The 15508-nt window shown below is 53.6% G+C and overlaps 1 protein-coding gene across 1 annotated transcript in view; it reads right to left on the reverse strand.

Moving 5' to 3' along the window:
- Positions 1-461: 461 nt before the first annotated feature.
- The window catches only part of mRpL32 (mitochondrial ribosomal protein L32), a 144347-nt gene continuing 129300 nt past the window's right edge, over positions 462-15508 (reverse strand). Inside the window, exon 3 of the mRNA XM_050177300.3 lies at positions 462-717. Coding sequence (XP_050033257.2) covers positions 518-717 — 200 coding nt within the window. The 3' untranslated portion in view covers positions 462-517. The remainder of the gene's footprint in view (positions 718-15508) is intronic.

Genomic DNA, 15508 nt, shown 5'->3' on the forward strand with positions numbered 1-15508 from the left:
TGCTAAGAGATTTATTAGCAACGGGCGCGAACGGGTAGCCGTCACAAGCGTTCGGCGAAAGGCAGCAACCACGAGCTCAGGCCGGTAGCGATGGTGCTGTGGCGTAGGCAGGCTACTCTTCTTCGTTACACACGCCCCTTATGTAATACCCCCTCCGATGGCCTTTAACGGCAGTAAACTGAACTGAACAAAGTTGAAATATATCTTGCTTCCGTTGGTCATGTGCATTGTCACTGAGTTCCAAGTACGTATAATTAACCAACAGTATTTTGTTCAAGTCAATAAAATCATTGTGCCAGAATGCTGATAATGTGTGCTAAACATTAGGGTGCTTACCATAAGTTAAATGCAGTGAACCAAGCTATCTTGTTCAATCATTACAACTTTTAATTTATGCTATCGATATTTGCCGGAGTACATTGTCGTCCATATAGCGGCCATTAGGGTAAATCAAAAGAAAAGAAAGCATACAGGCATATTTATTGAACTAGGAGTCTCCACTACTCTAGCATTTTGATCACGAAGAAGATTGCTTCATCAGGTTCTTGCTAAACCATGCTGGCCGTGGGCGGTCCACCTTAACCCGACGTCCTCCCTGCTTCTCTTCTCCCTGGTAGGCAATGACCACTTCCTCTTCCACTGGCTCCAGCTTGAGCTCCTTGGCAATGGTATCACGCAGCTGCTCAGTCTCCTGCTTCACCTTGCCATAGCAGTGGCCTGAAACACACAGCAAAAGTAACGTCACAGAGGGCCACCATTCCTGCTCAAAATTTGTTCTCAATGAACAAGAAAATCATAATGCACACCAAGTCATCGAAGGTCAAATCAAAGTAGTCCGACAGACCAATAGACACCACTTTGGCATAATAGTTCTGAGGAAACCGCAAGGTGGAAAGAAGGGATTACTAAAGAGAAAATGAGATATCCACCCAATCGTAGCAACTGCTACAAAGGAAATCCATACGGGTTCTTCGAAAGAAAAGCCTCTTAGTTGAAAAAAAAATTCGTCCTGGTCCGGGACTCGAACCTGGGACCACCGCCTTTTCGGGGCAGCCACTCAACCATCTGAGCTAACCAGACTCAGATGGCAGGGCGAAGTCGAATTCATCAACAACTCAAAGCAAAGGCAAGAGTTTGGCGTAATACTTCTACGGAAACCCGCAAGGTGGAGAGAAGTAATAAAGGGAAAATGACATACCCACCTAACCGCAGCAATTCCTACAAAGGAAACCCGTACGGGTTCCTCGAAAGAAAAGCCTCGCATTTAAAGAAACATGGTAGCACAGATGGTGGAGCGGCTGCCCCGGAAAGGCGGTGGTTCCGGGTTCGAGTCCCGGACCAGGACGGATTTTTCTTCAACTGCGAGGCTTTTCTTTCGAGGAACCCGTATGGGTTTCCTCTGTAGCAAATGCCACAATTGGGTGGATGTCTCATTCTCCCTTTACTAAAAGACCACTTCGTTGCATGTAGCTACAATATATAAAGTTACATCAGATGTGATATTACATCACTAATGCTGAAACGCCACTACTGCCAAGCCTGCCTTTGTTGAAGGCATCACTGCTATGAGCACAACAGTTCTCACTAGATCCAGTCCTGCTCAATATTTCAACCGGGTTCGGTAAAGATACTTTGCGATTGTATTGTCACGTGGTGGTGACGTTGAAGAACACAGTAGCAATACTGTGAACGACAAAACCAAGTTTTACTGGGCGAACCTGTGCCCTCAAAACTGACTACAATTATAGCACAACGATAGTGGCGAACACGGTCGGCGATCGTCAAAAATCTGATCAGCGGGTCAAGCGCGTCGGCTTTTATAGAGCAGTCGTCGAATATTCCAGATTAACCGCTGGGACCCGCGTGTCTTCCACAAAGTTCTGCACTACTGGCGTCGCGCATACATGCAAGTAGATTACACAAGTTGCGGTGAAAGACAGTGGACGGAACCATCCATAACATTCCAGAAACTTTTTTACATGCAGGCGCGTCCTGCGCTGTGCGATAACATTTGTTAGGCGGTGAAACGTGGTCGCCGGATAAAGATAAGTACACGTGTCATTACCCCCCTCTTAAAAAGCATCGACCCGATGCTGCAAACAAACGAAACGAAAGTGGAGGTGCTGGGTAAGTCCGGTCATGAATGGTTATTCGTGCCATGCAGATTCCAGTCGGCGTGATGAGGTGTCCTCCAGCGGTCCGAATTTGAGGGCCTTCCCATACGGTCTTAACTTTCTTCAACTGGGTGGCGATGTGTCCACTCATTACGGAGTAATCAGCCCCTGTGTCCACTAAGGCAGTAACTGCGTGGCCGTCGAGAAGCACGTCGAGGTCGGTGGTTCTTTGTCTGGCGTTGCAGTTAGGTCTTGGCGTCGGATCATGGCTGCGTCGTGTTAAACTGAAGTTGGAACGTCGCGTCGTCAAGTGGTCTTTCGTCGGTGTAGTCTTGGCTTCCTGACTTCGTCGGGACGGCGGCGTGTCGTTATTATGTCGTCGAGATGGTCTCTTCGTCGTCTTCGTCGGCGGCGGAGGATCTTCGTCAGTTCGACGAACAGCAACCGCACCTCCATCGGTTGCTGCTTTTAGTTTTCCGGATATGGGCTCGCAGAGCGGCCCCATGCTGGGCCAGTGTATGGACGGCGCTGCGGCGACAAGTAGCGGCCTGGTGACGGCGACCGGGACGGCCGTTGAGGGCTCCACTGAGTAGCGGCGAGGTAGTCGGCGATGTCACGAGGGCGTTCACCTACCCGAGGGCGCGGTGCGTAGACGGCGAACCCTCGCAACCCCAGGTCGCGGTATGGGCATCGGCGGTACACATGGGCGGCTTCCCCGCAGTGGTAGCAGAGCGGGCGGTGGTCAGGAGCGCGCCAAACGTCTGTCTTCCTCGGGTAGCTGCACTGGGCGACGGGTGGGCGTGCTGGCGGCGGCGGCGGTGGTGGTGGACGACGGAACTGTGTCGTCACTGGGCCCTGCCGTGGGCGGGGAGGGGGAACATGACGGCGGGCTACAGCGGCGTAAGTCATCGCTTGCGGATGAGGCTGCGACGATTCAGGGGCTACTCCGAGTTGTTGGAGCTCCTCACATACGGCGTCGGCAATCGAAGCCACTTGATGCTGTGATAACGGGAACCGCTTCTGTAGCTCCTCTCGCATGACCGCTCAGATAGTCTCGCGTAGGTCGTCTGTAGCAAGTATGTGACGCCCCCTCGGACATAATCTTGGTTCGCCCGCCAAGCTCGGCGGCCTGCTATAGCTCGGCAGGCAACACTGGTCACCGCACCACAATAAACACCGACGAGCACGGCAGCTCGCCGGTCAGTAATCATTCAGCACCACCACGCTGCGGAGCGTCCGTCTATCGGAGGGTGCCAGAAGCCCTCCCTTGTTCACGTCCCGGGGTGGATCGTGACACTGGCGAAGAAGCTGGCGACGAGTACCTGCGGAGCGTCCCACGCCGCCGCGAGCGGCGAAACACCGCCCCCCGTTGCTGTCGCCATGCCGCTGTACGGAAGGCTCGAGCCGTTCGAGGGAGATGGGTCCGCCTGGCAAATTTACGAGGAGCAAGTCCACGTGTTCTCCCGGGCAAACGACACACCCGAAGCCAAACAGCGGGACATTTTCCTGGCCAGCTGCGGGACCCGCGTCTTCAGCTTCTTGCTCGACCTTCTGAAGCCAGCCACGCCACACGTTAAGACGCTGGGTGAGCTGCTTGCCATACTGCGCTCGTATTTTAACCCAGCACCGTCCACACTAATGGAGCGTTTCCGCTTCAACAACCGGAGCCGCCGGGAAGGAGAGACCCTCGGGCAATTCGTTGCTGCGCTACGAGGGTCAGCGAGTGCCTGCGCCTTCGGGGACCAACTGGACTCGCTGCTCCGGGACCGTTTCGTCGGCGGAATCAACAACCCCGCCATGCAGACGCGACTCCTGGAGCTTCCCGACCCGTCGCTGGACGACGCCGTGAAGGCAGCGCTGGCAATGGAAGCTGCCGCCAACGACGCCGGCAAGATTTCCCGTGCGACTGGCTCACCGTCGGTGGAAGCGGCGGTCAACAAGTTCGCGACAAAGGGCAGTACCTGCGGTCGCTGTGGTGGCGCCCACTCCCCTTCACAGTGCCAGTTCTCTCAAGCACAATGCTTTACGTGCGGGAAAACTGGGCACCTGGCACGTGTATGCCGAAGTGGGAGGACGAACAGCAAGCAGCAGGCTGATTCAAGCCCAAGTAAAACACAAGCCCGCGGCCAGGGTAGCCGTCGCAAGGGTACGCGGCGGAGGCATGCGGCAGCAAACTCAAGTTCCGCGGCCAGGCTCCACGTCGTGGCCGAGGACCCGCCGATTTTCGACATGTGGCACACAGGCTTTGCACCGTCGTCTGTGCCGCCATACATGCTGACCGTCGAAATCTGCGGGCACCCCATTTCCATGGAGCTGGACACAGGGGCCAGCGTGTCTGTAATGGCCGGGAAGCTCTTCAAGCGTACCTTCCCCGGCGTGTCCGTCGAGGCTTCGGGCGTGATGCTGCGCAGCTCCTCCGGGCAACGCTCCCAGGTCCAGGGCCAGGCACAGGTCAGCGTTCGTTTTGGCGACAGGAAGGAAACCTTGCCCCTTTACTTAACGAAGGGGTCGTCGCCGACGCTGCTGGGCCGAAACTGGATTCATGTTCTGGGCATTCGTCTGCCAGATTACACGGAAGCCAGCCTGCATGTGGTGGAGAGCTGCCAAATCTGCCAGGAGCATCAGCGAGCCTCGCGTAATGTGGAAAGCACCCCCTGGCCGTTTCCACAGAGACCCTGGTCCCGCCTACATGTGGATTTTGGGGGCTGTGGCGGTGGTGGCGGAGCAGCCTCCCTGCGCTTGGAGGACCTGCAGAGCCAGCTCGAGGAACAGCGGGAGCTGACATCGGCACGGCTGCTGGAGCTGGAGCAGCTTCAGCTTGACCACAAGGAGGCCCTGAAGACGGTGGAGCGGCTGCGGATAGAGCTGCGGTCGCTGCCCGAGAGCCTGGTGGTGAGCACGGCAGAGTACAAGTGCCTGCAGAGCCAGTTCTCCGTGCTGTACAATGTGAGCATGCAACTCAAGACTCAGCTGGACGAGTGTCGCTCCTTGCTGTCGACAGCCAAAAACTCACACCTTCGCCACATTGAGCAGATGGAAAGCGAGGAGCTGGCTGTCCAGAAGAAGCTTCGCTCGGACGTCATCCGCCTCGAGGACAACATCGCGCAGATTCGTCGAGAGTACGAGAATCTACGCCTTGAGTTTGAGGCGTCGTCGGTGTCCAGCGAGCAGGCTCAGCCAATCAACCGGGAGATGCGGCACATTATAATGAGCCTGCAGAGCCGCAACAGGCAGCTCAAGAGCGAGGTCTCCCGCAGCAAGCGCAAGCTGCGCGAGGCCCAATCAGAGAAGCAGAAGCAGAAGCAGAAGCTGGCTGCTGATCAAGGGTGCCGTCCCGGGCCTTTGCCAGAGTCGGGAGCTCCAGTTCTCGCCAGGAACTTCCGCCCTGGCCCACCCTGGTCTGCCGGACAGGTGGTGTCTCCTGCCAGCGCCTCATCGCTGCTCGTCCGCATGCCAGACGGGGCCATGTGGCAAAGACACGCCGACCATGTCAGACCTCGCCTCGGGACCTGGCCAGCACCCTCAACTGCCACTGAGTTCCAGCCCACAGGAGGACTAGCGGCAGCACCAGTCGCTTCCAGTGGAGTACCACCTACCTCGGAGGCGGCAACCGTAGCCAGTGGTGCGGCACCCGTTGGACCGGTGTCGAGCTCGGCACCACTCACGAGGCTGACCACTACGAACCCCCCGGATGGAGCAAGGCTGGCTCAGGCAGCACCCGGCGTTGCCACACCCGACCCGTCAACACCGGTGCCCAGGCGGAGTACTCGACGGCGGAGGCCACCAGACCGTTACTCGCCTGGGTAGCAGGCACCGTCGACCCAGCTAGGGTGGAGGCAGAGCCTCATAATGTGAACTTTGACGTTTGTTTTTTATTTAACAAACAAATGGGGGTAAGGGGTTATAGCAAGTATGTGACGCCCCCTCGGACATAATCTTGGTTCGCCCGCCAAGCTCGGCGGCCTGCTATAGCTCGGCAGGCAACACTGGTCACCACACCACAATAAACACCGACGAGCACGGCAGCTCGCCGGTCAGTAATCATTCAGCACCACCACGCTGCGGAGCGTCCGTCTATCGGAGGGTGCCAGAAGCCCTCCCTTGTTCACGACCCGGGGTGGATCGTGACATCGTCGGTGACCAGTGACTGAACTCCGGCGTAGCTTGTCGAGTTCGTGCGGCGGTTGAATTGCCGGTTCCGCATTTCCAGTGTCTTTTCGATGCTGGTGGCCTCGCGAAGAAACTCGTCGACAGACTTTGGTGGGCTTCGTACCATTCCGGCGAAAAGTACCTCCTTTACTCCACGCATCAGTAGGCGGACTTTCTTCTCGGACATATCCGGGTCGGCATGGCGGAACAGGCGGCTCATTTCTTCCGTAAAGATGGCAACGTTCTCGTTAGGCAGTTGCACTCGGGCGTCCAGCATAGCTTCGGCCCTTTCCTTGCGCACGACGTTCGTAAAGGTGCGCAGGAAGCCGCTACGGAACAGGTCCAACGTTGCCATGGTCGACTCCCGTTTCTCGTACCACGTTCTGGCGGTGCCTTCTAATGCGAAGTATACATGCCGCAGCTTGTCGTCGGAGTCCCAGTTGTTAAATGTCGCGATTCGTTCGTAGGTCTCCAGCTAGGATTCCGGGCCTTCAGTAGCTCCTCCATGAAAGGTCGGTGGGTCCCGAGGTTGTTGCAAGATAACGGGGGACGCTGAGGCAGCCATTGGGGTTGTCATGGCCACGATCTTCTTTGTCGTCTCAGGTAGCAGTCCGTGCTCTGGGGGCAGTCCGTGCTCTGGGCAGTTGGTTTTGTCCTCGGGCTTCGGGCTTTGATCGCGGCTTTGCGGGGGCGTTCGGTGCATGAACGCACAAGCACCTCCACCAGATGTCACGTGGTAGTGACGTTGAAGAACACAGTAGCAATACTGTGAACTACAAAACTAAGCTTTATTGGGCGAACCTGTGCCCACAAAACAGGCTACAATTATAGCACAGCGATAGTGGCGAACACGGTCGGCGATCGTCGAAAATCTGATCAGCGGGTCAAGCGCGTCGGCTTTTATAGATCAGTCGTCGAATGTTCCAGATTAACCGCTGGGACCCGCGTCTTCCACAAAGTTCTACACTATTCGCGTCGCGCATACATGCAATCAGAATACATAAGTTGCGGTGAAAGACAGTGGACGGAAGCATCCATAAGATTCCAGAAACTCTTTTACATGCAGGCGCGTCCTGCGCTGTGCGATAACATTTGTTAGGCGGCGAAACGTGGTCGCGCGATAAAGATAAGTACACGTGTTAGTATCATGACACAATGGTAACAAGATGCTTCAGCAAGAAGTACTTGAGATACAGATACCAGATACTACTGCTATAATTGTATCTGATATGTTACTTTCCATTTGAATCTTGGAGTACTTCGATACATTTACAAATTTCTTATTATAGGTCTATATATTGTAGCAGTAAATGCGTATGCACAGAAGTGTTTGCCTGGAAATTTCCTAACTACGACCAACCTTGTTTCACTTGAATGAAATGTCTGTTTTATTGGTGTTGCTCTAGCCGCTTAACATGAAAGTTATTTCACTGGTTTTTGGTTATTTCGCTGGTTTTTTTGCTGCTTTATTATTTGATGGGAGTCGATGCTGTTTGCCGACAAGCTAGCGGATCGCTATACAAGAATGTCAATAAGAAGCCTCTGGACAGTGGCGCAAATACCGCTGTGGAGCTCTACCTTGTCTGTAAACGTATTACCGTTTACGCAATACCGGATCACCAGAGAGGTGTACAGCAGCAACAACACTGGTAGTGCCATCTTTTGTGACACATCGTGCATACATAGATCACATAAGGCTAAAATGGCCTTTCAAGTTATACGTATCAGCTGGGGTAAAGCGTTCATCAGCGAATTACTCATTTATTCAAGTAGCTTAGTCGCAGCAGTATTAGCTTGAGAAGCAGAGTTCAGCCAACGTTTATAGTTTCACACAGTGATGTTGCGATAGCAGCCCCTTGTATCTTAAAATACACGATACATTATTTAATGTATAGGAAATACAGATACTGATACACCTCTTACGAGACGTGGCATGATACAGATACCCAGAGTATCTAAGATAGTGTCCAAAATACATGCATCTTCGATACCGCCACAGTCCTTTCATGTTGTCGCGAAACTCCGTCGCCAAGCTTTGGGAGAGGTTCAAACGCTGCTCAAAGCTACCACGACGCGGTGCCCTCAGCTGGCATCATTCACGCAGCACAACGCTTGCGCGGTGCGAGACGAGCAGATTGATATGGTGCGTTCCGTTGGGCATGTGTTGCATGCCGGGGTGCTGTTCCGTCTACAAGGAAATGACCGAAAAGGTGTCATTGTTTTTTTTACCGAGTGACAAGGAGCAGCGCGAGAAATGGAAGCGGGTAATACGGATTCCATCCCAAAGTGGTGGTTTTAACTTTCAATGCAAATATACGTGAGTGAAATCCACGGGCAGCTGTAGCGGCACAGAAAAGGCGCATCTCTGACTGCTCGTGTACTTGCAGATCGCATTTCTTGCAGATCGCATTTCAGCAGGAAAGCTGGGCTTTCCTGCTGCTTCCGTCACACCCAGCCGACCTGGACCTGCGCACATCGGCCAAAGCCGGAATTCTGCGCCCCGCCTCTGCCGCTATAAATGAAGCTGCCATCGACTTTCCCGGGCACATGGGCAGCTGTACCGGCCCAGAAAAGACGCATCTCTGCCTGCTCGTGTACTTGCAGGTTTGTCACTGAACACTTGAACCTATCATGCATTCGTTACCCTGTGCTGCTGCAGCACTGCCCTGTAGCTTGCAAAGATGGGTAGTGAGCAGGACGACAGATGCTTTGAGTGTGGCAAATCTGTTGAACCTGATGACTGCATGGTGTGTAATGAGTGTTTTTGCTCGTATCATTTGGGTTCTTCAGGTATCTCAGAAAGAACTTACAAATCAATGGGGGAATCTACTCGAAAACAGTGGCGTTGTCCAACCTGTCGAGGGGTTAAAACTGCTGTGATTGCAGAGCTCCAAGAAAAAGTAAAGTCGCTCTCTCAGACACTGTTGCTTCAATGGAAGAAAGTGTTCAGGTGATGTCTGAAAAGTTTGACAAAGCACTCCCTGAGCTTAGCCAACATGACAATAGTACAAAGGAGATTTATTGGGGTTCGTAGCGACCGCCGGTCCTAGGATGCACCGAGCAGTTCCTGAGCTCGAGCCTCTGCTGCGCGCTTGATGCTGCCGATGCTGCTGACTCTGTGCGCACGTTCGTCATCTTCCTTACAATGCATGGCCCCGCGGAAATAAAGGAGCCATCCTGGCGACTTAGTGTTCTGGAAGGACGGTAGAATGGTGATACGGCTTGAGACGCTGAACGTGAACGACTTCGCGGTTACGACGGCGTTATGCGGCTCAACCAGGTAATTGACGGGTGATGTTCTCTCGAGAACGCGGTATGGCCCGTCATACTTCGGAAGGAGTTTTGAAGCGAGGCCAGGCAGTGCGGTGTGGCACTAACAACCAAACGAGAGCGCCCGGGAGAAAAGTGGGAGTCGAGTTCTGAGCATCGTGAACGGCTTTTTGACGGTTCTGGTCGTCCGAGGTGAATCGGCGGACCAGCTGGCGACATTCCTCGGCATGTCTGGCGGCTTCCGAGATCGGTAGGAATTCAGATGGGTCAGGCCGGTAGGGCAGAATGTTGTCAATTGTGTGCGAAGGATGACGGCCGTAAAGAAGGTAAAAGGGTGAGAATCCGGTAGTGGCCTGAGTCGCGATGTTGTAGGCATAGGTGACAAACGGAAGAACGAGGTCCCAATTAGAGTGATCAGGAGAAACATACACGGCGAGCATGTCACCAAGAGTTTGATTAAAGCGTTCCGTGGTACCGTTAGTCTGTGGGTGATAAGCAGTGCATTTACGACGAACAATAGCGCATTCAGCAAGCAGTTGTTCGATGACTTCAGATAAGAAGGCGCGGCCTCTGTCGCTTAAAAGTTCACGTGGACCTCCATGACGAAGGAGAAAACGGTGAAGTATGAAATTGGCGACCTCCTGCGCTGTAGCTTTTGGTAGAGCAGCGGTCTCCGCATAACGGGTTAAGTGGTCTACCGCAACGATTATCCACCTGTTGCCGGTAGAAGTCAACAGAAGTCGCCCGTAGAGATCTATGCCCACGCGATCAAAGGGTCGGGATGGGCATTGCAAAGGCTGGAGTTCACCGGCGGAGTTGTGCGGTGGCGCTTTACGGCGTTGGCACTCACGATAAGAGCGGACGAACGTTCGAACGAAATTGTACATTCCCCGCAAAAGAGTACGCATTTGGGCTGGTTGGTTCATGATTACGAGCAATAAAAACAGCGCAAAACGACGGGACGAGTGAGGGGACAAGGACAACAGCGCTGACCTAACAACCAAAGTGTCTTTATTCTTTCAGTCAGCATATATATGCTCCGCCGCTATCTGAAACCACAGATTCTACAGAATTGGGCTGGGAATCGCCCACGGCAAATGGTTGCGGTTATACCATATGTTCACCAGGTTGCGCACAATCTCAAAAAGGTTGTCAGCAGGGCAGGCGTCAGGTTGCTGTTTACTGCCGAAAATAAGTTAGGTAGCCTGTGCCACTAAGTCAATTGGGTAAGCATGAATAACAGCAAAAAAAGTTGTAAAAAGCAGCACAGACAGAGGTTCGTTGGTGACTGTCGTGACTGTGTGGTGTATAAGATCTCCCTTTCATGCAAGCGTTTTTATATCGGCCAAACGGGGCGTTGCATCAATGACCGCATGCGCGAGCACTTAAACAAATTTCAAAAACGGGCAAAAGAGAGTCAATTGTCACTGCATTGCAATGAATGCGGCTGCAAGCCATCTTTCGAAGGTGTAACCTACCTGTCAAAATATCGTGATGACCGCGCACGCCTTATATCCAAAGCCTACCACATTCACGTTGGTGGCGAAGCATGTGTAAGCCTTCCGTCCATTTCTCTCCTTCCGAAGGAGATTGCCTTCCTATCACATTAATTGCAATTCCCTCTGCGCATGCCCAATTCTGTAGAATCTGTGGTTTCAGATAGCGGCGGAGCATATATATGCTGACTGAAAGAATAAAGACACTTTGGTTGTTAGTCAGCGCTGTTGTCTGTGTCCCCTCACTCGTCCCGTCGTTTTGCGCTGTTTTTATTGCTCGTACATTCCCCGCCAGTAATAGCGGTGTCGAAGTCTTCCGTAGGTCTTGAAGACTCCCGCGTGGCCACACAGGGTCGACGTAGAACGAGGAGCAGAGCTCTGATCGCAAGATTCTCGGAATGACGAGCAACCAGGTGCGTCCCTCTGGGGCATAGTTGCGTCGATATAGTAGCTGGTCGCGAATCGCAAAATGCGGAACTTGGCGCCGAAGCGTACGTGACGCCGGAACTTTCGACGTATCCGAGAGAAGGCCTAGCAGAGATGCAGTCCAGTGATCATTATGCTGTGCAGCAGCAATAGTGTCAACGTCCAGAGAGGATAATGTACACTCGCAGGTGGAGTCGTCACTGGCCTTCGGGGGAAGCGGCGATCGGGATAGCGCGTCAGCATCGGAGTGCTTTCGCCAGGAACGGTAAACCACGCGGATGTCATATTTTTGGATTCGCAATGCCCAGCGGGCAAGGCGGCCCGATGGATCTTTGAGCGTCGACAGCCAACATAGTGCGTGGTCGTCGGTCACTACGTCAAACGATCGGCCGTATAAATATGGGCGAAACTTGCCAAGCGCCCACACATTGGCAAAACACTCCTTTTCTGTAACGCTGTAATTCGTCTCCGCCTTGGTTAACGTGCGACTCGCGTATGCGACGACGTATTCTGTGTGGCCAGGTTGACGCTGTGCCAACACAGCGCCAAGGCCTACACCGCTTGCATCGGTATGGATTTCGGTTGGCGCTTGAGGGTCAAAATGGCGAAGAATGGGTGGCGTCGTGAGAAGACGGCGCAAGGTTTTGAAGGCGTCGTCACACGCTGGAGACCATGATGAGAGATCTCTAGCACCGCCAAGGAGCTGCGTGAAAGGCGATATAATCGACGCAAAATTTCGAACGAATCGCCGGAAGTAAGAGCAGAGGCCGATAAAACTGCGTAGCTCTTTCATAGTGGTAGGATTTGGGAACGCAGTAACAGCACGTAGTTTTTCGGTATCCGGGCGAACGCCCTCCTTTGACACGACATGGCCTAAAATTGTGAGCTGACGAACAGCAAATCGACACTTCTTCAGGTTAAGTTGAAACCCGGCGTTGGTCAAGCAAGTGAGTACGTGCTGGAGGCAGAGCAGGTGCGTTGCGAAATCAGGGGCGAACACCACAATGTCGTCAAGATAGCAAAGACAGATTTTCCATTTGAGGCCACGCAGAACATTATCCATCATTCTTTCGAACGTAGCAGATGCGTTGCAAAGTCCGAAAGGCATGACGGTTAATTCATACAAGCCGTCTGGTGTAACAAAGGCAGTTTTTGGGCGATCGGCCTCTGCCATCGGAACCTGCCAATAGCCTGATCGCAAATCCAGCGAAGAAAAGAACTCGGCTCCCTGCAAACAGTCCTGAGCATCATCGATGCGTGGTAAGGGGTAGACATCCTTCAGCGTGATCTTGTTCAACCGTCGAAAATCAACACAGAAGCGGATGGAACCGTCCTTTTTTGTGACGAGGACCACGGGAGAGGCCCATGGGCTTTGGGAAGGTTGAATGACGCCTCGACGGAGCATGTCATCGGCCTGGTCTGCAATGACGCGACGTTCCGTAGCGGACACGCGATATGGTCTTTGTCGCAGCGGTGAGTGAGAGCCAGTGTCGATGTAATGCTCGACCGTCGATGCACGGCCAAGTGATGTTTGCACAACGTCGAAAGAATGGCGGAAGTGCTGAAGGACTGCGAGAAGTTGAGATCGCTGCGAGTGCGTCAGATCTTCGGCGATGAATGGGCTGAACACACCAGTACATGTTCAGTCGCGTACGGAGAGGGCACTCAGTTCATGGACCGCAGTAGAAGGCACTTCGTCGAGGACGGAGACAATTCGTGTTGAATCGACCGACTCGACGTAACCAAGGCATTCGCGGCGGAGCAGTGAAAGGGGCGACGAAAGATGATTGGGAATGGGCATCGTGCTGACACCGGCGGTAATGTCAAGAGCTGCAATGGGCAAAGGAAGCGCTTTTCTGGTAACAAAGTGATGAGAGGGCATGAAGAAGACCGTCCCGTCGGATATGGTACTACAGAAGACTGGTACGAATGCTGAAGAGCACGGGGGAATAGAGGTGTCTTCTTTCACGAGAATTTAGGGGCAGGATGAGCATCGACGGAGGCCAGGTCACCAAGGTGGAAAAGTTCGATCTCAGCCCGAGCGCAATTGATGATGGCATTGTGGCGTGAGAGAAAATCCCATCCTAGAATAACGGTGTGGGAGCACGATGAAAGAACTATGAATTCAATCGTGTACAAAACGTCCTGTATGGTCACACGGGCAGTACAAGCAGCGGTAGGGCAAATGGGTTGAGCACTAGCCGTTCGTAGCGACAATCCAGACAGAGACGTCGTCACTTTACGAAGCGAACGGCAAAACCTGGCATCCATAACTGAAATAGCGGCACCAGTATCGACGAGGGCGACTGCGGCGACATTTTAGATAAACACATCATTGACATTGGCAGGTAAAGGAGGAGGACTTCGGCATGTCAACACTTGCGCAGTTCTTGCCTCAGGAACTGCGTCGTCTAGTTTCCCTCTTCGTTAGAGGCGGGTCGTCGACGCATAGGGGAAAGCGATCGGCGACATGGAGAGGGTGATCGGAGGCGTTCGAAGCGAGAACGGCGATCAGTCTGGGAGCGAGCTGGTGATGGGTCGAAGGGTCCGTAAGGCGCATTTGAATCAGGCGGCACATAGGGCGCTCGGCGATCGTCATCCAAAGCCTGCGATGGGCGGCGGCAGAACCTTGCGACATGACCGGGACATCTACATGCGAAGCATATAGGGCGATTGTCCGGCGTACGCCACGGGTTAGTGACGGCAGTAGTGGTCCAGGGGACGGGAGGGGGAGGGCGGTGCACAGGCTGCTGGAAGCGACGCACGGGCACAGTGCGAGGGGCCATTGCAGCAACTGTAGCATAAGTGACCGGTGTAGTCACGACATCCTGCTGGTGAACAGCCGGCAGCGCTTCTGCGACCTCTTCATGGATCACGTTACGGAGATGAGTAAAGTGCTGGCAGACTCCTGAGTGACGGAAACCAGAGATAGCTGTCGTGCGACTTCTTCGCGGACGAAGTCCTTGATTTGGGTTATCAGGGAGGCTTGTTCTGGGCCGGTGGTCAGGCTGCAGAGTGACGCCGCATTTGGTGTGGGATGTCGCCTTGTCAGAGCTCGCTGCTTACGTAATTCATCATAGCTCTGGCACAAGCTGATGACGTCGCCAACAGTGCGCGGGTCCTTGGCCAGAAGCATCTGGAACGCGTCATCATCGATTCCCTTCATGACGTGCTTGATCTTTTCCGCTTCCGTCATGGCAGCGTTCACGCGCCTGCACAAATCTAGCACGTCTTCTATATAGCTGGTGAATGTCTCACCCGTGTCCTGTGCGCATGTCCGCAAACGCTGCTCGTGTCGTAGTTTCCTGATGGCGGGTCGGTCAAATACTTCCGTAATCGACGTCTTGACCGCCGACCACGTTCGGATATCCTTCTCATGATTTCCGAACCAGAGACTGACCCCGCCCGCGAGGTAGAATGATACGTAAGCCAGTTTGTCCGAGTCATTCCATTTGTTGTGAACGCTCACCCGTTCGTAGGACGACAGCCACTCTTCAACGTCGTTGTCGTCGGTTCCGCTGCAGATAGAAGGCTCCCGCTGGCGAACAGTGCCAGCGCAAGGGGCGGGTGGCAATGGAAGAGTCTGCTGGTCGGCGTCCGGCATGGCGGAGGGTAGCGTCCGAGAACGGAGTTCCAGGATGGTAGAATGGAACGTTACCACGCACGGCTCCACCACTCCACCGCTTGATGCTGCCGATGCTGCTGACTCTGTGCGCACGTTCGTCATCTTCCTTACAGTAGCCTGGCTGATATGAAAAAGCGCATTGAACAGTTTGAGGCTAACCAAAGCAATGGACTGATTGAAGAGACCAAGAAAGAAACCAATGAACTAGAGAGACATAACAGGAAGCTAAACCTAGAAATTCACGGCATACAAAAAACAGATCATGAAGATCTTCTTGTCAAAGTTAACGCCTGTGCCGCTTCTCTTGAGCTTCCGCAGCTTACGACTAATGACGTGACAGCAATTTACCGGTTGTCATGTAAACCTGATAAGACGCCTGCAATCATTGTTCGCTTCGCTCGGCAGGCTGTTCGTGATGACTGGTTCAA

The sequence above is a fragment of the Dermacentor andersoni genome, chromosome 5 (assembly GCF_023375885.2).
Source record: "Dermacentor andersoni chromosome 5, qqDerAnde1_hic_scaffold, whole genome shotgun sequence".
NCBI classification, from domain to species: Eukaryota; Metazoa; Arthropoda; class Arachnida; order Ixodida; family Ixodidae; genus Dermacentor; species Dermacentor andersoni.